A 22,827-nucleotide genomic window follows, 5' to 3' on the forward strand; every position below is an offset into this window, starting at 1 on the left:
GCGAGGGGCAATCCCTCTTACATGATTCACCTTTCTTACCAGGCGAAATCGGAGACCCTCACAGTGTCTTCACTTTTCTTAACGGGCCGAAGAGGAGACCCTCACAATGTCTTCACACTTCTTAATGGGCCGAAGAGAAGACCCTCAATGAAGAACAAAGAAAATAAAAAACTCTCAATGCCTCTTAATAGGCGGATTACAAAGTTTTAAGCTCATAATCTCTCCAAGATAATAAGCAAATGAAACGCCTATGGAGTGCCTCTTGATAGAATGTGGAAATACAAGCTCAAAGAGGTTTTGCTTTTGATTTAAAAAGTTGAAGCTAAAAAAGATGGGATTTGATCTTTCAAAAATGTTCAAAAGCTTGGTTAGAAAGGTTTGGTTAGTGTATATATAGCCCTCGAAGAAATATGACCGTTTGGGGGTAAAACCATAAAAAACTGGGTTGAAAAAGTCAACCTGCGCAAGCCCCAATGGCTAGTTTTCAATGCCGCGGCGGTCGACTGAGGCACGGCGGTTGCCCGCCCTTATCGGACACTCTTCTATAAATTCAAATTTCAAATCTGCGCGGTCGACTAGCCTATGACGGTCGCCCAACAAGGGCAATCTGTTTGAATTAAATTTCGGCTCAAAAACACTATCCTGGTCGACTAACCCTTGGCGGTCGCCCGCCCAAACCATGACGAATTTGTTTTTGTTGAAACAGAAACATATCCGCGGTCGCCCAGCTAAGCCGCGGTCAACCGGCCCGTTATTTTTATGTAAGTGTTTGATTTCCAGCAAGCTTGCCGCGGTCGCCCGGGACACCCCTGTCGACCGGCCTTGTATAAAATTTCATTTTTACTTTAAAAAACTCAGCGGCTTTTGGGCCGTGGTCTTTGGGCTTTTCAAACACATTTTTTGGTGTGTGTGTGTATGGTGTTCAAAGATATAAATAGTTAAGTATGAAAATCATTTGAAAACCTATTGAAAGTGTATTTAAACATAAAATTAAAAGGACTCCAAATACATTCTAAAAGTGTATACCATTAAGACTTCTTGGAATGTCTTTGCTCCTTTGCACTTTCTTGGACTTCTTCAGCTTATGAGTGAACTTCTTGATCTTGTTTGGCTCTTATGACTTCCTCCAATCTTCAATGCATGTTGCAAGGTGCATGAGGTGTCACCAATGGCTAGTTCAACTCCAAGCTTCTTCTTGACACATGCTAGGAACTTGTGAGATCTTGAACTTGAGCTTCTTGACTTTGAACATCCTCCAAATGGTGATGTCTTCACTGTGAGTGCAAGCTCTTGACCAATGTGTGTGTGGATCCACAAGCCATGTGTTGTGTTGAGTTGTGTAAAGGCGATATGACATATCAAAATCCTGTATAGTACACAACATCTCAAAGCAACACATTAGTCCATTAATGCTAATCAATTTGGGTTTGCTAGCATCAAAACAAGAGGGTGAGGTGAATGATTAACCCATGGGAACCCTTGGGCTTACAGTATGGAATGCGGGTAATAGTTTCGAGCAATTACGAATTTTAGGTACTTTTTAAAATAAGCATCAAACACGGGTGATTCTTCAAAAAGGGGTGGGGAAAAGACCCCAATACCCTTCTGACATCAACAGAAATCTGAACTGGCCATTAATTTGGCGCACGATTCACAAGGCTTCTTTTGGTTCGTCTGAATGTGTATTTGAACTGATAGAACCGTCGGAAATAACTAGAGATAGATGGATGCTTGACACGTGCTAAAAATTTTTTTGGAACGCTGGCGCCTCTATACACAGCTGGCTTAGCTTGGATTTGAAATCTTTCTTTGAACCCAAAGTCCCTTGGGTTGGTTTAAATCTTGGCCGTCGCCAAATTGCATAGACAGTCGGATCCATGACACGTGGACATCAATAAGGAAAGGTGGCGTCATCTAATAATACCGCCTCTCTGTATGAGATTCCGTCGGCGTACCCACTATTTCCGCTTACACCCTATTTTCGTCGGCGTACCCCTTGATATTCCGGCAGCGTACTCTAGAATCTAATGGCGTATTCGATATTCCGGCGGCGTACTCAATAGTCAATACGTTTGGAACACATGTTTGAACCCAAAAAATTCGACAGCGTACTCGATATTCCGGGGGCGTACTTGAGATCTTTGAACGATGGGTATACTCAAGAATCCGGTGGCGTTCTAAGCCAAAAGAGACGTGGGAAATAATAAAATGTTCAATAACATTGTCGTTCTAAGCCAAAAGAGACGTGAGCCGTTATTATCCAAAAGATAAGCATGCGCTCCCCTTATGACGTGATTTGACGAGAAAAGTGGGCAACTTTTACGCTTTTTGATGATATTTTCACTCCCCCTACATTGACGTTCTCATGCTTTAATTTTTAAAGATAATGATTGACGTTCTCATCCATTAGGAAGGACAACATACGAGAACTTTGATCATGTCAGAAGGGTATTGGGGTCTTTTCCCCACTCCTTTTTGAAGAATCACCCATATTTGATGCTTGTTTTAAAAAGTACCCAAAATTCGTAATTGCTCGAAACTATTACCGCAATCCATATTTTTCTCTTTCCAAATTTACCCGTACGGGTTTACTTACAAATTAACACAACAAATCCGTGTAAATATCCATGAAGTAAACAATATAGGTAACTCTGTTAGTACGGATTTACTTACATAACATATATTTATAAAAAAAGAAACCCTAAAAGCTAACTTAATATCCAAGCAACTAATCATAGCCGTCTGTCTAAAATAAAAAAAATAGAACCTAAAACTTGAATATAACTTACCTAAAATAGTAATCCCGCAATAGGCATCTACGACAATCATAAAAAAAAAACCATAACTTGCTCAAATCACAACCAAATCGCGTGATCTTGGGCTCATTAGATATGTAATTAAAATATCTTTCTAAAGATACCAAAATCATGCCAAAAGTATGAGATTTGATGCCTGAAAAGAAGGATACAAACAGAGTGATGAGAATAGAACTTGAAGAAAAAGGAAACTTCTTCGGCGGCACATGTTCTTTGCAGTTTCTATTTGCATCATTCTCCCCCGGTTCGAAAAAACTCGTCCTCAAGTTTTGAAACATCGAAGAACAATCATCAACTGAAACTACCCATCTTTTCAATCCCTATTAGTTTACCTAATATGTTGTCAGATCCAATGTCTCTTGGTTCTTCGTCCATGATTTCAAGCGGCACAACAATCATCGTTTCAAGTGATCTGGCGATCACTTCGTCACTATCGAAAGATAATAAATACTGATCTGAACCTTTTGCAATAATCAAATACCCATCTTCCGAATATTCATCATAAATTGGTGAATATTCGGTTCGGGTTTACTTACTTACAAATTAACACAACAAATCCATGAAGTAAACGACATATGCAAGTTTGGTAGATAACATGGCCGGTAATAAAAACATGAATATCGACACAACTTGTAACAAAAAATCTAGGAAAACAGCTTGACAAAGCATGAGAACAACCAGATGTGGACAATAAATCTATCTATCAAGTGGGATTGTCAAGTAAATACAGGGACCACCTCTGAATCACCCAACATTTTTATTGGTTTTTAGAGTGCGCGAAAGATGGCTGGAAATGGATGGAGGGTATTTTTCCAAGGTGAAATGGAGGTGCAAATAAAAGTGTTGTTGGGAATTTTGGCACTGGAGATGAAAGTGAAGTGGTGAAAAACAAGTGGTAGTTGTTGAAATGGAGATGGAATCGAATCAGGAAGGAGGGGAAGAGAGGCTGTTATCACCGATTATGTCGGCCTCATTGTTATCGTTGATTTGATCGAGAACGAGGATGACTCCCATGGCAAAAGCACAATCAAAACCGGGCTTTAGACAGAGGCAGAAAACATCCTTTCCGAGGACTATATTGGCACAGGAAGCAACTTTTCTCTTGATCTCGGCAACGGAGTTCCTTGAGGAGTCGTAGAAAGTGCAGCAACGATGGGAAAAGGATCCCTCGATTTGGTACTCCTCTACCGGCGGTCTATTATTGCTGTTGTCTTTGCCATAGAGCTCGACGGTGACGCTGGACCGTCCGATGATCGATGAGTGACGGACACTGAACATGGGCTTCTGTCCTTCGATTCGCTCCCCCAGAAATCCTTCCCATCGGTGGTGTAGGCTCGGGCGCTGTTTCCACAAAGCACATACTCAATTATTTCAGATAGATAAAGCACATCTCTCAATTATTTCAGACTCTCAGGCTCAGCACATAGTCAATTATTTCAGATAAATAAAGCACATCTCTCAATTATTTCAGACTCTCTCTCTCTCTCTCAATGGGGATGCAACTCGGATCGGGTTCAACCTGAAAAAAAATCAGGTTGGGTTGAGTTCAGGTTTGGGTTTTCCCAACCCGGATTGAGTTTGGGTCGGGTTTGGGTCGGGTTCGGGTTCGGGTTGAGGGATTGGACAATCCCATCCGAGTGAAACCTGACATTTTTTATTATTTTTTTAAGCTTATAAACTTGCGTTGGGCCGTCGTGTAGGGTTTGGGTTGCAAAAAAGGGTTCCTCTGGTCGAGTTGGCCTCAACCCGACCCGAGTTGCACCCCTCTCTCTCTCATGAACTCGGGCGCACACAAACGAGTCGTGCAACTTACAAGCGATTCGTTTGATCAGTTTTTAATCTGGGTTAATGATGAAATAAAATAAAAAATTAACCTTAAAAACCTGGAATTTTCATAAAAGTTCAATATAGTAACATCTAACCAGCCAGCCAACAAACAAAGGAGTATACCCACAACCACAATAGAGTCATTCTCAGTCTCCCGAGTTAACTCTGTCGTATACAAACGAATCGTGCAAATTAAAATGAAAAAAAAAAAAAAAAAAAGGCCTCAAACCGCATACTACTAGCGATTCATTTGATCACTTGTTTAATCCTTACAAACGGGTAACATAGGCTTAAGGAAGAAAATAAAATTATTAATTTAACCCTAAAAAACACTGGAATTTTCATATCTAACTCCCGCAACAAACAAGTTTACCCACAGGTGTCATTCTCAGTTAGACGAGTTAACTCAGGCGTACGTAACTGAGTCGTGCAGATTATAAGGATAAAAGAAATCTTATTACTAACCATTCATTTGATCACATTCTGTAATCCTAAAAAGAGGTAACATGGGTTTAAAGAAAAAATTAACCTTAAAAAAACTCTTGAATTTTGATAAAACTGAAGCTAGTAACATCTGACTAGCTGACCCACAACCGAGTTTACCCAAAAGGGGCCGTAATTTTCATAAAACTGAAGCTGGAAATATTAAGTACCTTTCTTCGAACAGTGAGGATACACCTTCCGGATGCATCCGTGAGAATGAGCTCTTCCTTGAAACGTGAGTCAGGGCCATAGCTTTGGACTCGAAAAACCACCTCACCCTTGGAATCGTAAACGGTAAAACCATCTCCGGCAAAGAAGAGGGAGGTCTTCAGAACGGTCATAAGCGTCTCTTCTTCGTAGCAGAAGCACTCCTCCACGATCCCTCCTCCCATCTCTCTCTCTCTCACAGTTTTTTTTCTCCTTCGCTGTGTTGGGTTTTGTCTTTAGTCTTTACATCTTCAAGATATTAATACTATTTTCAGCCTAGTATATACGATGGTCTGTCTACCTGTGTGCTCTCTCCTTGACTAAATATAGATCGACACACAGTGGAGTTAATATTGTAGACTGATCGGCCCGAGAAAAAGGCGATTTATTAAAGTTACATAGGTGGGGCCCATTTTTCAGGAAGCCATCCTGTTCTTCACATTTCAAAATGTCCATTTGTGTGTGTGTCCGATTAGTTTCTATTGGGATATGCTAGGTAATTTCGCGAAAGGCATTTCGTGGCTGACTTTTTTATGAAAGAACAGTCACACAGACTCTTTTTTTCATCATATTTTGTCTTATTTATTTCTATCTGGCTGTTCTCATGCAAGTTAGCCGCGGAATGCCTTTCCACGAAATTCCGTAGAAATTGCCTTTTACAATGTGGATTGTCGGCCATCTAATCCTCCTATATAATTATTGGTTGGTAGGCTTGCAAGCTAAAATTTCTTCAAATATACATCACCTTATTGAAGTTTGTTTCGATAAAATTCAAAACTTTCGAAAAAGGGAATCATGTGTCCACTCTTTACGTTATATTTTCTAATTGGCTTTCAACCTTTGTTCCAATTCCAATGAGGGATTTGCTACGGACCATATCAAAAGGTATTCCGTGGACCACTTTTTGCGTGATAGAGCATACACATAGGCTCACTTTTCAACAGATTTTGTCTTATTATTTTAAATCATGTGAGGTGGCTGCTCTCTCATGCAAGAGGTGGTCAGTGATATGGCTTGTGCTCTAAACAAACAAAAAATTGTGAAGAGGTTAATAAAGTGTGAGAAAATGATATACTCGCCCCCTTTCCTTCATCTGGCCACTCTCTTGTACTGTAAAAATTGTAGTCATAAATACAATAAGGGGGTGGCTAGGGAAGAAAGGGCGTGAATGTATCACTTCCTTAGAGTGCGGAGTATAAGATTACCCCTAAAACATTTTTTTTTTAAAAAAATTTAGAAACAACTTTAGGGTGGAAGATTACATATTCAATCTGGATTTGTTTTCTCCTTCCAATTTTGGCTTAGCTTTCTGTTCCATATTGTTGATACCGAGATCCGGACTAGAGTCCAGGGAGGTGGGCGATCACGAGCTAGATCGGAGCGAAAGGTCTCCACACAGACAACAAGTTAATGGTCCTGGAGTTTGGATTTGGGACAACCATTCGACTACGCATCAATAAGCAGGAGATCAGAAAGCAATGGTAATGGTTGAAGAGACTATTGAGTAGAATGGGGGTAACGAAGATGCGTACCTCGGCCGCTAGGTTCTCTTTTATGTTCGGTTCGGGGCTGAAGGCAGTTACTATGACTTGCCTTCTGTGGAGCTCGCCTATTGGGCAAATTTCCTTCGTGGTCGATCTTTGCTCCGATTCTAACTCTCTGGGGTGGAGAATGATCTTTATACCCTCATGTGGGACACGGGCCGCGGGAATGGGAGCCAGAAGGCCCCACGCCTCCACCGCCTGCTTCACGCCGGGGCTGGGAAATGTCGTCATTGAAACTCGATCAATGGTTGGCCATAATTCAACTTGATTCCAAGCCCAAAAACTTGAAATTGGATCGCATTGAGATTCCCCACACGCATCATGGTCCGATGGGGACGAGGTAGAGTTCCCACCTAAGATAAGAGCCTAGGACCCTATGAATGACTCTGTATGAAGAGGTCTGCATACCCTTGGGGTGGGTTCACTACCTAGTAACAAATGAGAAAGGTGTTAGGCACCCCATTCGCCCGGAAAATTTTTGGTCTCTATGCTGATCTTATGAAATTTGGGAAAGACAATTAAAGATGATACAAACCTATAATCCAGGGGCTAAAATTGACATCGAACACCTCTAGTCATACATATCACCCTCTCGACAAAATCTCCTCAATCGGATAAGCAATTGGGAACTAATTAGCTAAGTTAAGTGATGCGGGACTGATTGGTTCGAGTTTTGCCAAATAATTGAAAAACAGAGCGAAATCGATTGAAACCAGAAAAACATATAGTGGTGGAATGGGATATGGTCGCAGAGCAGGGTACATCCGGGTGATCACAAGGTGCGACCAAAGGTCCCAGCCAGCACCAATTTGTTTACCGCTTTCGTACAATTTTGGATGTTCCTGAACTCTACGTACTTGTTGAGAATGATTACTTTCTGTAAAAAATGTTCAAAAAATCATTTGAAAATCCTTTGGGCTTATTATCCCTAGAGAAATGACTTTTGGTTCAGAAAACAAATGCCAACTCGATGGTTTTTTGGTCGTTTTGAAGGCTTTTGAAATGGAATTTTTTGCAATGGTTTCCTTGTAACTTGAGGAATGTCTTTGGACCAATTTTAGGTACAGGATTGATTCACGGAATTTTCAGGATTCTTCGGGGCTTTCTGAGATTTTCCAGGGTTTTCCGATTTTTGCCTAGAATGTTTCTAAGGCTTACCGAAGGTGGTAAAAAGATGTATGGAAGTCTGCAAAGCATGTCGGGAAGATTTTGAGTGAGGGCTGGGATTTCTGGGTCATAGTCGGTAGGGTTCTGGGGATTCTCGAGGGTTTCCCGAGATTTTCCAATGGGGTTTGTCAGTTTTTTCTGGGGTGTTCCTAGGGCTGGTCAAAGGCTATTGGGATGGTTTTTAGGGTAAAGGGGGAAATAAACACATCGGGGATGGCCCTTTTCATGTCCATAAATGAGTCTTTCACCCTTTCTAGTATCAATGGTAGATCAAAGCCTTAATGATTAGGATCGGAGCCTCATCGCGGGCAACCTATTATTAGTCTGGGTCCAACCAAAATAGGATATCTACACCTCATTTTCCACTTTAGTCGTTCGATTCTGTTTACCAACTAATTGGCATGTTGTGATCATCGATTGTAGGTTGATTTTTTACCCGAGTATATTATGCCCCATTTCCTTGGGTCGTTTTATACATAATAAAATTGGAATTTATAACATGGATACTTGCTTCTATTTTTCCTTCAGTGTTCCCAAATATTTAGACATTAGATATCATCCTCCAACCCCATAGCTCGTAATTAAATAATAATGAACAATCTTGTACCTAACTAAAGTACTCATAGCACAAAAATGTTGAACTTCATTTTGACCACAAGGGTGTTTAGAGCACCATATCCAAGTGCTGTTGATAAGGATATATCTGTACAGTGGTACAACGATGGTGACATTGCAAGGGTTAAGGGTTCGTTGTTTTGGACTCGAATAATTTGATAATATTTTTTAATAAACCCAACTCACCCCCTCCTGGGTTGCCTTGAGGGATTTCATTTGGTATTAGAGCCAAAGGCTCTTATTAGAGAATTTTTGTTTTTGAAAAATCCAAAAGTGTAAAGATCCATGGAAACCAACCCAACTTCTACTTCCTCTACTATTTCCTCCTCGATGGACAATCTGTTTCTATACCCCCATTTATAAATGGTTCAAATTACAGCTATTGGAAAACACGAACGACCTTCTTTTTGAAATCCTTAGACTCTGAAATGTGGGAACTAGTAGAAGACGATTACACCACTTCCACAAAAGATAAAAAAGAGTGGACAACCGTAGAAAAGAAAAAACCGCATTGGATGCCAAAGGAGTAAACTCAATTTTTTGTGCCTTATCTCCTGAGGAATTCAATCGGGTGTCCACTTGCCAAGCGGCTAAGGAAATATGGACCACCATTCAAACCAATCATCAAGGGACAACACAAGGAAAGTAATCAAAAGTTAATTTACTTGTTTCAGATTTTGAAGCTTTTACAAATAATAAAAATGAAACTATTTACGATATGTACACTCACTTCACTAACATTGTGAATGAGCTTCAATCATTAGGTAAAACTTACACAAACTTGGAGATGGTGAACAAGCTTCTAAGGTCTCTTCCTCCAAGTTGGGATCCCAAGATCACGACAATTAAATAAGCAAAGGATTTGAACAATTTAAGATTGGAAGAAATTGTTGGATACTTGATCACACTTGAAATGGAGTTGAGAAAAAGAGAAAATAAAAAACAAAGTCAAAAGGAAAAATTGAAGAACAAGGGAGTGGCCTTCATGGCCAAAGTTGATAGTGTAGATGAAAGTGAGTGGCAAATGGCTGATGCTAAAGGACTTAGTCAAGAAGTGGCTCTCCTCACCAAAATGCTCAATCAATTCTTAAAGTAAGGGAGGTTCAATAGAAAAGGAAAGAACCCAAGAAGAGATAAAGAAATAAATAAAGATGAGAATGATCAAGTTAGATGCTATAGTTATAGAAAAATCGGACACTATCGTTCAGATTGCTCTTCGAACAAGCAAGGCAAAGAATACAAAGGAAATAAGAAGGATAGGAACAAAAGCATGAGTGCCCAATGGGATGGTTTGATTTGTTCATCCTGGACCAATTCGAGCAATGATGAAGATGCCAACATTTGCTTTTATGTCGTTTGAATCCCACCAAGATAATTATGCTTGAGCACTAAATCCACCGTGGACAGTATTTGTATAGTGGATGCTCAAGGCATATGACCGGGGACCCTTTTAAGTTCACAACACTCACCAAGAAGGATAAAGGCAAGGTGACACTTGCTGACAATGGAAAGGGAAGGATCATCAGTGAAGGTACTATTACTTTCAAAGATCAAAGAATTAATAATGTATTATTTGTTGATGGTTTGATTCATAATTTACTTAGCATTGATATAAGTAATAAACTTGTAATAAAAAATTATAAATGTATTATTAGGAGTGTACGTGATAATAAAGTAGAATTCATCACAGCTAGGGACGTTAATGTGTAGACATAAGTTTTAGAAGAACTCGTAAGTGAAAAAGTTAAATGCCATACGTCATTTGAAGATAACTCTTAGACTTGGCATAGAAGACTAAATATGGAACTCATATCAAAACTATCTTCTACAGAAATTGTTAATGGCTTGCCTAAACTTAACTTTATCCAAGATCGTCTATGTAGAGCTTGTCAGTTAGGAAAGCAATCTAAAGAATCATTTAATCCCAATAGTATTATCTCTACTTTTAGACTCCTACAACTTCTTAAGCATGGATCTTTTTGGTCCAATGAAGACTTGTAGTCTGGGTGGGAAGAGATATATGTATGTTGTTATTGATGATTACTCTAAATACATAAGGGTTATATTCCTAGCTATTAAAGAGGAAACTTTTGGCATGTTTTATAAATTGTGCAATAAAATTCAACAAGAAAAAGGATGCACAATAACACAAATAAGAAGTGATCATGGAACAAAATTCGAAAACCATGAATTTGAAAACTATTGTACTGAATTTGTAATTGAACATAACTTTTCAACACCAAGAACCCCACATCAAAAGGGGTAGTTGAAAGGAAAAATAGAGCACTACAAGAAATGGCTAGAACTATGCTAAGTGGTAACAATATTTCAAGAAAATTTTGGGCCGAAACTGTAAACACGGCTGTAGAGACCCTGCTCCACACTGGCCTAGAAAGTTAATAACCTTAATTAAATCTGGACCGTAGATCCCCAAACCAAAAATCACAGTTGATTTTCATTTTTTAGTATAACCAATTTTTAGGGCATCAAATCTTGTCCGTTCCACATGATTTTAGTCTCGGTAGATGAGTATTTTGAATACCTATCCAACGGACCCAAGATTTAGCGATTCGAACGTGATTTGAGTAATTTATGACATTTTTTCTATTAGAGTTAGGCATAGTTATACGTTTTGTCTTATTAGGTAAATTTTAAGAGTGCCAATATTAAAAGCTAGTATTTTCCTTTTTAATTAACTTAAGTAAATAGATAAAAAGTAAAGAGACCTAGAGAGATTAGAAAACTTACAAACTATTAGTAGTTGATTAGGAAACAACTCTAAACAAAAAGGAAAGCTAAGATTTGTAAAAGACCCTTCCTGTGGTTCTCTCCTCTCACGGACACCCAAACCGTAGAGAGAGAGCGAGAAAAGAGGGAAAAAGAAAAATGAGAAGAAGAGATCCTTGAGAGCTTTTCAAACACTTTGATCCATGTAAGTTTTTGTGATTTTAATGATCTAGGGTTTGTTTTCTTCTAAAGATTAAAACCTAATGAGAAAGGATCTTAAAGATTGATAGAGATGAATGAAACCTAAATCTCTTTCTTTCGAATAAACCATAGAAACAATAATTTTCTTTTGAATCTAAATCTAGAATACGATATATGTTACAAACATAATTTTTCCTTTCGAATTGAAATTCCTAGATGATATTTATAATAAAGATGATGGTTTTCTTTTAGATAATTTATTGAGTGATGTGTAATAGGGATAATATCATTTTTTTTAAAAACTAGCCCATGTGTGTGGAATCTAAAAGCCCTAAGTGGCTGACATTTTACATGTTTATACTAGTATCAATTTTATATTTTCCTTGTAAAACAAAATTGGATTTATATGTTTATGATAAGTACTATAAAAGACCTTAAATTTTTTCAAGAAATTCCTCACGTATACGTACTATATATATATATATATATATATATATATATATTAGATCTATATTCTTAGATAAACAGCCATATGTGTAAAACTTATGGGAAATATCAACTGTTTTGATAAAATATCCCACATGTGTAACTTTTTCCAATGGTTTAAGTATGTGGTTTTGAAAAAAAAAAAAACCCTCACAGATAAACGTTGTAAAAATCAGCCCTGAAAGAAAATAATTAAAGAGTTATTAATGGATTTTTTTTTAAGAAAACAGCCCCTAGGCTTGGTAGTTTCGGAAACTCAAAGTGAGATCTTTGCGAAACAATTATGTGATTTGATAATCGAGGGGATAATGAACCTTTCAAGAAAAATCAGCACCTTAATGCTACAAATTCGTGCAACTAATTATGTTTTTCGGTTAAAAACAGACCACATATGTTATGTGATTTATGTTGTAAAAAGGTTTTCAATGAGACTAAGGATGAGAATACGTAAGAAGAATTGTTACGATATCTTTTCAATAAAAACAACTCCTAAACTATTGATATCACCCAAAGGTAACTATAAACAAAGATAATTAAGAGTAATAAAAGGATATGGTTTCACATAAGCTTTAGGTGTGTGTGTGTGTCACTAGAAAATATGGATTGAGAAAACTTAGAATTTGGTATATAATTGTGTTTCAGATTCGATAGCAATTCCTACTCAGACATAGAGGATTTCTTACTCTTTCACATCTCAAATAACTAAGGTAAGTGACGGTACGCTAAACTTGTACTCTTGAGCAACGATTGATTTATATGCATGCAATAAAATTCTTATTAAACATAGAATTGTTCATGATAATGATGTAGTTAAGATGATTGTTCCTTATTAATATACATCATGTTCTCATATTTTATTATACTAGTAGCATGCAAATGTTGAAAAATGATTCTATGCCAGTAGCTTGCAAAAGATGAAATGTTATGATTCCTTATTAAAGGAAGAAGGAAAATGTGGGAAGCAATAAAATTGCTAAAAATACCTTTAAGATATTGGAAAGAAGAAAAAAAGGATATGGATGATATGCTAGTAAAACGGATTAAAGACAAAGACATTGAAAAAAATAATTTGGTGGATTGGGCGGAGGTATGAGTCGTCCAAGAATAATGAAATTCCGAGCCGGCCTTGGGTTTTAGGGCACCCCATTGGCGGTAAATGCATAATCTTAGACCATGATGTCAAGAGGCGGAGTAGCCAGTAGGTACGTCGTAAAAAGTCCCTCATGCCCACTACCTGTAGACGAGGGTAGTGGAACGTATTGGGGGCGGGACAACAATCTAAGGGAGTTTGATTGTCTTGGGTGAGTCGTCTCATGCATTAATAATGATAATAACAAAATATAAATTTCTCACTTAAAATGTTGTTGTATTGCTAGAATAGTAGTTTCAAATTGATTTATGCCATAGCATGTCCCCTATTACCCTTCATGATTTCTTTAGAAATAAATTATGTTACATGTTCCCGTAGGAATTAAGTTGTATGCTTTTAAATTCAAGAGTTGTTTAATTGTATTTGTTTAGGTACCGAATGAATCTACATAGTTCTTTGAACTAACACTAAAAACCCCCCACAGGTTTCGCTACAATTGATGATATTGAGACAAATGGTAATGAAGAAATCGAGAATAAAAAAGGGTGTGCAAGAGCGATCATAGAGTAATTGGTGTGGCCTTGGTGGCTATTCGTCTTATTTTTAGTTTGTTTCTGTTTTTGGTAATTATGTCATATCCTCTTGTTAGACTATTTAGTAAGCTTTTAATTGAGTTTTTAAATTTGTAAAAAAAATTGTTGTCTTTTGTTAACGGTCTGGGTTTAGAGTTATCTAAAAATCCAGGTCGTTACAACGTCTTGTTACATATTGAACACAATATTAATTAGGCCCCACAGTTGTAAAACACCTTATGAATTGTTGAAAGGAAGAAAACCAAACATAAGTCATTTTAGAATACTTAGATGTAATGCTATATCTTGAATGTGAAAGATAGTCTTCATAAATTTGATCTTAAAGTAGATAAAGAAGTACTTTTAGGCTGTTCTACTAGAAGCAAATCTTATAGAATATTCAATCAAAGAAAACTGAAAGTTGAAGAACCTATTCATGTAAAATTTTATGAATCAAATGAAAATGTTAACATAATTAAAGAAGAAGATGAAATAAATCCTCCTGTAGACACCCCTATTTTGCTACGCTTTGAAAAACAAGAGATTCGGAAGTTTCATCGAGTCTTGAGTCGGTCTTCCGCATTAGATTAGATATTTTTGTATTTTTTAAGAGGATTTGAAGTTGATTCGCAATCCTGAAGTTCCATTGGCCTCCGGAAGATGAAAATTCAAGTTTCCGATCAAGTAGGAAAATCTGCTATTTTTGGAATTTCTCAGGATTTTCACTATTTTTGCACTATGGGGGTATTTTGGTCATTTCGAGTGTCCCATTTGACCCCCAAGTTGTGTCTGAGAAATCTTGAGTGATTCCATGAATTTTGAAAAACCTGCTAAATTTATAACCTCTCAAGGGTTTCGCTTGATTTGGAAATTTTGTGAGGCGGGGGGCATTTTGGGCATTTTTAGGAGATTCCAAGTGATCCTGTTTGATATCACCCACCAAAAAGAGCCGCCTTAAAAAGTTTCTATTTTGAAGTTTGACCACGAAGACTTTCCGCTTTTAACTTTCCCCTTTAAGGCTGAACCAATTCGACGGTATTTTGGTCGCATTGGGTGTGTAATGGTCAAATAGGGGCATTTTGGTCCAAAAAGTTATTTTTTCTAAAGGGGATGGTTCCACCATATGTTGAGGGTACACCATAAATGTCATATGGGTTGGGTTCATTAATAAAAATTTAAAGGATTTTATTGAATCTTCATTGAAAAAAATTCAAAATACTTGTCATAAGGCCCATTAGGCTAAAGCCTAGAAGGTGGGGGCCCATGTGGGTTGGCCATATAAGTGGGCGCCCCACATGGGTGGCCCACATGCTTGGGCACCCAACCTTGATGAGGTGAGATGGATGATGACATCATATTTGGTTGCTAAAAATAAAAGAAATGGCTAATATGGTCAGGTTAGTAAAATTGCCATAACTTTTAACTTTCTTGTCCAAAAAATTTATTTTTATACTTGTTTCGAACGGCTTGAAAAGATCTACAGCTTTCTAGTTTATGACTTTTCCTGATTCTACCCCTAAATAGGTCAAAAATAATCTCCAACGTTGGGCACTCCTTTTTGGACGAAAATCTTTCATATATATGTTATTTCCATTGTGTGAGAACTTCTAAAAGAGTCTTGAAATATCTACCTTATGCAAAATGGCATGCCTTGCTTTGCAAGTAATCATAATTAGAAGCTAATCTAATTTAGAAAGTAAAAACAAAAGAAAGCTAGAAGGAAAATTTAGAAACTAAGACTCCTCACATTAGAAGTTACCTTTTTCCAATCAAACTTTCACCTTTCTATAAATTGTAATGACCTAACTCTAGGGAGTCTTCTTGAATTTTCATCTCACCTTGCTCCCCATCAAGGAAAAACATCCACTTTTTCTTGGTGGTTTGGAGATCATCTTCCCTCTTCATCTTCTTCAAAACTCCATGTTATTTCTTCCATCTTTCTTCTATATACAACATATTGGAGATTATTGAATCGTTTTTCGGGATTTTCTAGTGTTTATAAGGGTGTGACAAAGCAAATATCCCAGAATTACACACCCTAGAGACAAGGATTAGCGATAAGCAGTAGGTGTTCTTCCACTTTTTAATTTTTGGTTTAAAAAGCATGTTTATGATGTTTTTTAGGGTTTGATTTTCGAACATGGTCTAAAAGGATGAATTTTTTGATGAAATTTCAGTATGTTGTAATATGAATCATAATATCATTAATTCCAGAATTTCATTGTAAAATTAATTTCTCTCAATTAAATACTGATTTTCTTTTGATTTTCATTCGAGATGGGTTTCAAACTTGGTTTTCAAAGCAAGTCATTCAAATCTTGGTGTTTTTCTAAAACTCATATTTTCTAAGATTAAAGTAAAATCTAAAACCATTGAAAAATATAATTTTCACCCATGGTTGGCTCGTCTTATTTTTCGTTTTATTTTTCGAACGGTAATCCAGAAAAGGGTTATTTCTTGAAGAATAAAATAAAACATATATCCAATCAATTCAAAACAAGGTGAAATTTTGTTTCTAGTCCGAATTTAAATTATTCTGAAATTGACTTATTTTTAATAAATATGAACTAGTTTTGAAAATCCATAAAAAATTTTAGATATTAATTTTAAACATATATTGAATTGATCATAAAATAAAATTTTGAAAAAACAGTTTCCTTTATTGTTTTCTAATCGAAGCTTCATTTTACTTGCCGTAATTATTTTGCATACTAAAATTACCAAGTTTTCCAATTTTTATTTTCAACCCAGTAAAATATATTACTAGTATGTCACATAAACATTTTCATGGATTTTTATAAACTTTTGATATGGAGTTTGAATTTTTTATGATAAAACGGGTTTCGATTTCAAGAAAATGATTGATCTCTTTCCTTAAAAATTGAGTTTCTAAAGAAATATTAACTTTTAAGTTCTAAACTTTGGATAAAAAATTTCATTATTCATAGCCAGTATACCTTGATTTTATTAGGATTTTAGGATTTCATTCTGCATGCTTTTTGATTCCTTCTTCTGAAATAGCTATTATTTGTTGAATCTAGAATACATAGTAAATCATAATATTATTTAATGAATTATTTATAGTATGCTTTATTCATAATCACCATATTACTGTAAAATTTTGGTTTGATATTAAATTCATTTGCTATAAGTTGCTTTGTAATGTCATGAATCTGATCCGATTTTGGCAAAATCACTACAAATCGAATTTAATCTCTAAAATCATGAAAAATTCAAAAAAGTCATAAATTTGTATAAAACATCATATACCAAAGTTACCGAATCAGAAAACTTAGTTTGATATAAGTTTCTTTGTAAAATTATGAATCTGGTCCGATTTTAATAAATTCACTTAAAAGTCGAAATCAATTCAAAACCTCATGAAAATTTTCAGAATACTTTAATTTTCCATCATATATTCAATATTTATGCCACTTAAACAGAAACCCTAAATGTCACATACTTCCTTTGTAAAATTTCTATCTTAGGTTGGTTTAAGTGCTACGTTTGAGTTCATGATTGATTATTTATTGCGATCGATCATTGGATGGTTTAGCGTTTAAATTATAATATGTTATTAGCTCCGAGGTCTTTGTCCACGAAAAATCCTGAGAATATGCCAGGCAATAATATACTATAACTTATATGTTAAATTGTTTAAGGGTTGAGGGCATAATTCTCTGTCATGATTGAAACCCAAGCACGAGAATGGTGGAACCTTAGAGCCATAGGTTTTAGAGGTTAGGATACCTTAAAAGATCTGAAAATCATTAATCTAAAGAATTTGGGTTGGGCAAACCCAAGTTCAAGTTAATCAGAACCGTTGGATTGCGGTTCCACCTTGTCAGAGTCTTAGAGTTAGGGGTCCAGCCTCGCCAGGCCGGTTGCTATGATTAGCAATTGACCCTTAGATTAGTTTCACTAGTCAATCCCTTTCCCTTATAGGACAAACCTAGTTAGCCTAGGATGTAGGGCCCACCTGCATTAGTCTAAGAGATTGAGTTGGACTTAGATATGACCATATAGCATCTTAGATGAAGTCCTAGGCAATGAAACTTAATCAACTTGGATTAAATAATCTCTTAAAAACTGTTAAAACAGTCAGTCCAGTTTAGATCGGTGTCTTAGACATCTTAGGCAAATAGCTTAGTTTAGGCTACCGAACTACGTCGACTCTGATCCCAGTGAGGCTTGGGTACGTAGGCAGCTTGGATGCTTGGACGGCATACCAATCACGAGTCGGCCCTACACACTTCAGTAGGATTTTTAGGGTTTTATTTTGCTTATTTCTTTCTCATTTTTTCAAACCCTAAATTAAATTGATTAAATCACTTAGGATTTTTTATGAAATTAGATTTTAGGAGAACTTTCAGATAGATCGAACCAAATAAATTGTGAGAATCAAAAGACGCATCTAGAAACCACATCGAAACTAGATTTTTAGGGTGCATGCCACATAGATCACAACGAGAGAGTTTAAATGAGCCTTTTAAAAGATATTTGAATGAGTTAATCTTTGGAATTGAAGACTGGATTAGCGGGTAAGAATGGTGCATATGGTGGCAATCTACCATACATTCCATTCTGTTAATCAGGTAACGAATCTAGACTTCTGGGACCGCGGATCATTGCAGTGTCACTTATGGGTTCATAGGTCTCTTACCTAGGTGGCGACTTGATTATTCTCTTTTGCGTGAAATTCAGATTGCTTTAATGATCCCAAGTTCATAGGAAAGATGACTTATATTAAAAGTAAAAAGCACACGCCATTCGAATGGGTACGAGAGACCGAGAGGGAGGCGGTTTGCGCCCCTGCCGTAGGATCGGGTCCCACACCTCCACATTCAAAAATTCAGGGAGAAAGCATCTTTGAACCCCTAGACAAACTAGATTTAAAAGGTGAACCCATAGGTGAAGAGGATGTTGATGGACCTTCTAAGAGAAAGAGAATACTAACCAATTGATGATGCCGAATTCTGCTCTACACGATCTAGTAGTGATAGAGTTATTCCTGTAAGCAACTTGTACTCACAGAAAGATGTTAATAGTACCATAATTATGATACTTCAATATTTAAGCTAGAAATCGGAATCACAGGTGAATTGAAGGGAAAGAGATTAGAAGCATTACCAACAAAAAAGAGGTGGGAGATGATTTGACTGAACCTGGTCTTCCCAAGCTGCCTACGTACCCCTTTTTTTAGGATCAAGTCTAACGTAGTTCCATTATGAATATGAGGATCCATTTTATAGAGAATAGAGTCCATGACAATTAGAATCTTACTGTTTTAGGAGTCTTTCCTAATTGGTCGACTTCCCTAGGAGATAAGCTTATATCTATTTTTAATAGATATCCTGCTTCCATGTACAAGTAAGTTACTAATAATGGGTCTCCTTCTCTTGAAAAGTCACCGCCTTAGGTCGTGTTACCTCTTTGAGGAGCGGTTTACCAAATATAGTTGTTGCTATTTATAAGGAGAAGACAAAACCTTGTTATCCTTCCTATAGGTCGGTTCCTAATCATTAGGAGGTGCCACGTGTCGTTCATCCACGGTTAATGCCGATTTTACCCCCAACATATTACCCCCCACTTCCTTGAGCCATGTTTGGGTCAAGGAAGTAGTTCACAGGCTTCTTCCACTTTATATGGGATTCACTCGGTACCGATGGTGGCATGGACTGACTCTGATGATGACCGATCGATCTTAATACACGATCGGCAAAGTGAAACTGAGTCTCTTATACATGGGCTACTATAATTTTCCCATTTTTTATTGCATATCATTAAGAGTTGTCAAATCATTTTCAATGAGATGACGATTTTTATCATAATGACATGATGGGAAGGGACTCCTTCATAATGGACGTCGTTTCTTGGGGCAAATGGCAGCGTGCCACGTTGTCATGAGAGGGGGAAAACCCAAATGATGGCTTTTCACCGCCTTTCGAATTCTATTTATAGAGAGGTTTTCTTGAGATTTTGTTTCGCAAGATCTTTTTGACAGTGACCCATATCTTTTTCTTCTCTTCCTTCTATCTTTCCTTGTTTCTTCCACTGCCATGGATGAAAACCAGGATATAGATCTCTCCACCCCTGGGCTTTTCAGAGCCCAAATCGTTGACGTGGATGCCATACCGGAGGTCGAGGTCATGATAATGCCCTCGCCGGAACCACCAGTGGAGCCGGTTGCAAAAAGAACTAGGAGAGCCTCCTTAGGAAAGGAAGTGGCAAAGGAGGAGGAAGAAGTAGAAGAGTGAAATCCCAGTTGGGCAACCAAGAGGGGGGTGAATTGGTTGGGTATTAAAATTTCTACTCTTTTAGTATTTCTTTTCAAAAGATTACTAACACTTGTTAATTACTCTTTGGTTAATAAAGGTTAGCAAAAATAAAAGTAGATGCATGAACAACCACAAAGCAAATAAGAAAAGGGGAAGAGTAATAGAAGAGATACCACACTAAGATTTATAGTGGTTCGGTCTTATAACTCCAAGACCTACTCCACTCTTCCCAAGTTTGTGTCCTTGAGGGAATCCATTAAAAGTATGATTCTTGGTACAACAAAGAAGGCTCCGCGTCTTCAACACTTGCCCACGAAGATGGCTCCGCATCTCCGAGCACTCGCCAATTTCAAGGAGTTTAATATTGGTGCCCTTTCCACCTTTACAATGATTTTCAAATTACAATATGTGAATGCCTTCACTTAAGGCTATTACATCACTTCAATACAAGAAATCTTCTCCAAATGATTTGCAAGTGAGCTTGATGAGAACTTCTCCAATGATGGGATTGCAAGTGAGCTTGGAAGATCTTCAAAGATGTTGAAGGCAAGTGAGCTTGAGTGATTCTTCTTCAACTAGATTGCATGTAGGCTAAAGGAAATCTTCTTCAAGGTAGATTGCAAGATTTTGGACAAAGAAGAAGAACTTTTTGTAAAGATTGCTTGAAAACTTAAATCACACTTAGGGTTCTTTTCTCAAGCTTGCAAAAGTCATGGAATGATGAAAATAAACTCATATATATAGCCCCTTAGAAGATATAACCGTTGGAGGACATATTGGGCATTTTTGGGTTTTGAAAAATAAAAAAAAGAACCAGCCGCAACTCCCAACGGTCATATTTTCCCGACACCAGACGTCTGCCCAGACGTCTGGTTGCTTCCAGGGATTAACCAGATGATCGGGTAGACCTCTGCCGCAAGGTCTGGTTTGCAAGTTCACTTATCAAATGAATGAGTTTTTCTCTGAATTTTTGTACACATATGTATTGATATTAGGGAAGATTATGTACCAAAATTTAGCTCCTTTGAAAACCGTTTGGGTCCCTTTTTGATCCACCAGATGATCGGACCAGACTTCTGCTGCAAGGTTTGGTCTACAAGTTTGGCTAGTAAATCAATGAGTTTTCTTTCCAAATTTTGTATATATCAAAGTAGGTATGAGATAAAGGTGTGGACAAAATTTCAGCTCAATCGGAAAACATTTGGGTCCCTTCGTGATAGAAAAGCAAATGGTCTTAATTATGGTTTTCAAAGGATGTTTGGATTTTTGCGTTAAAAAAACACTTTGGAAACACTTTGAAAATACTTGCAATCTTGTTTTAAAGATGATCTCCATTTGAACTACTCTTGAATAGTCCTCTTGAGTCCGGTGGTTGAATGAGCATGCTTATCCTTCCTTGTACATGCTTGTTCTTTGGTCTTTAATTTGACGTAGCGAATCAAGCACAATTTCTCGGCTCCAAGAACTCCCCAACAAAATGGGGTAGTTGAAAGGAAAAATAGATCTATTATTGAAATGGCTAGAACCATGTTAAATGAGCACAATGTTCCAAGAAACTTTTGGGCGGAAGCCGTTCACTCGGCTTGCTATATTTTAAATAGAGTGCTCATTAGACCTCACCTTAACAAAACACCTTATGAACTATGGAGTGGAACACCCCCCAAAGTTAGCTATTTCAAAGTTTTTGGTTGTAAATGTTTTATATTAAACATGAAAGACACCTTGCATAAGTTTGATTCAAAATCCGATGAAGGTATCTTCTTAGGCTATTCAACCCATAGTAAAGCTTATAGAGTCTATAACAAAAGAACTCAAATTGTGGAAGAATCCGTGCATGTCAAATTTGACGAGTCATTTGAACCTCCTAATGTCATTAATGAAGATGATGATGGTGTCAATCTTCTAGAGCCTCTTAGTCAAGTAGAGTCCATTGTCCAACCCTTAGAAAATCTTAATTTAGAAGGTCAACCTATAGAAGAACTTGAATTAGAAAGTCTTCCTAAACATAGTAGAATCATGTCTAGTCACCCCTCTACTCAAATCATAGGTGAAACCTCACAAGGAGTTAAGACAAGATCTCACTATAAGAATGTGTGTGCCAACATGGCCTTTATCTCCCAAATAGAACCCAAGTCCATAAAAGAAGCTGAAAAGGATGAATTTTGGATGATTGCTATGAATGAGGAACTAAACCAATTTGAGAGAAACCAAGTATGGAGGTTAGTTCCTAGGCCTAGTGATCACCAGGTTATTGGGACTAAATGGGTGTTTAGAAACAAACTCGATGAGCATGGAGATATTCAAAGGAATAAAGCTAGATTGGTAGCCCAAGGTTACAACCAAGAGGAAGGTATCGATTATGATGAGACCTTTGCTCCGGTTGCTAGATTGGAAGCCATAAGGATGCTACTTGCATTTGCATCCCATAAAAACTTTAAGTTGTATCAAATGGATGTGAAGAGTGCATTCCTAAATGGGTATATTATGGAGGAAGTTTATGTTGAACAACCTCTCGGTTTTGAGGATTTCAAATACCCTAATCACGTATATAGGTTGGACAAAGCCTTGTATGGTCTAAAGCAAGCTCCTAGAGCTTGGTATGAGAGGCTTAGCTCCTTCCTATTAGAGAGTGGCTTTCAAATGGGCACGGTTGACAAAACCTTGTTCATTAAAAGAAAAGGAAAAGATATGCTTATTGTTCAAGTCTATGTAGGTGATACAATATTTGGTGCTACCAATGATAAAATGTGTGAAGAATTCGCACAATCCATGCAAAAAGAGTTTGAGATGAGTATGATGGGAGAGCTTACCTAT

At 37.2% G+C, this 22,827-nt stretch overlaps 1 protein-coding gene across 1 annotated transcript; it reads right to left on the reverse strand.

The window, feature by feature from the left end:
• Positions 1–2,928: 2,928 nt before the first annotated feature.
• LOC143854498 (protein LURP-one-related 12-like) lies at positions 2,929–5,662 on the reverse strand. Its single transcript, XM_077364501.1, has 2 exons — positions 5,297–5,662; positions 2,929–4,157 (listed from the first exon to the last, which is right to left on the reverse strand). Exons 1-2 carry the CDS (start codon positions 5,516–5,518, stop codon positions 3,741–3,743), a joined length of 639 nt encoding a protein of 212 aa, XP_077220616.1. The 5' UTR covers positions 5,519–5,662; the 3' UTR covers positions 2,929–3,740.
• Between the last annotated feature and the right edge of the window lie 17,165 nt (positions 5,663–22,827).

Source organism: Tasmannia lanceolata, unplaced genomic scaffold, assembly GCF_043159265.1.
Source record: "Tasmannia lanceolata isolate RefF3 unplaced genomic scaffold, GAP_Taslan_0.1 ptg000003l, whole genome shotgun sequence".
NCBI classification, from domain to species: Eukaryota; Viridiplantae; Streptophyta; class Magnoliopsida; order Canellales; family Winteraceae; genus Tasmannia; species Tasmannia lanceolata.

Coding starts and splice junctions, on each gene's coding strand:
- LOC143854498 (XM_077364501.1), bottom strand. CDS start 5,518: ATGGGAGGAGGGATCGTGGAGGAGTGCTTCTGCTACGAAGAAGAGACG. Junction 4,158..5,296: donor TCCTCACTGTTCGAAGAAAG/GTACTTAATATT, acceptor TTGTGGAAACAG/CGCCCGAGCCTACACCACCG.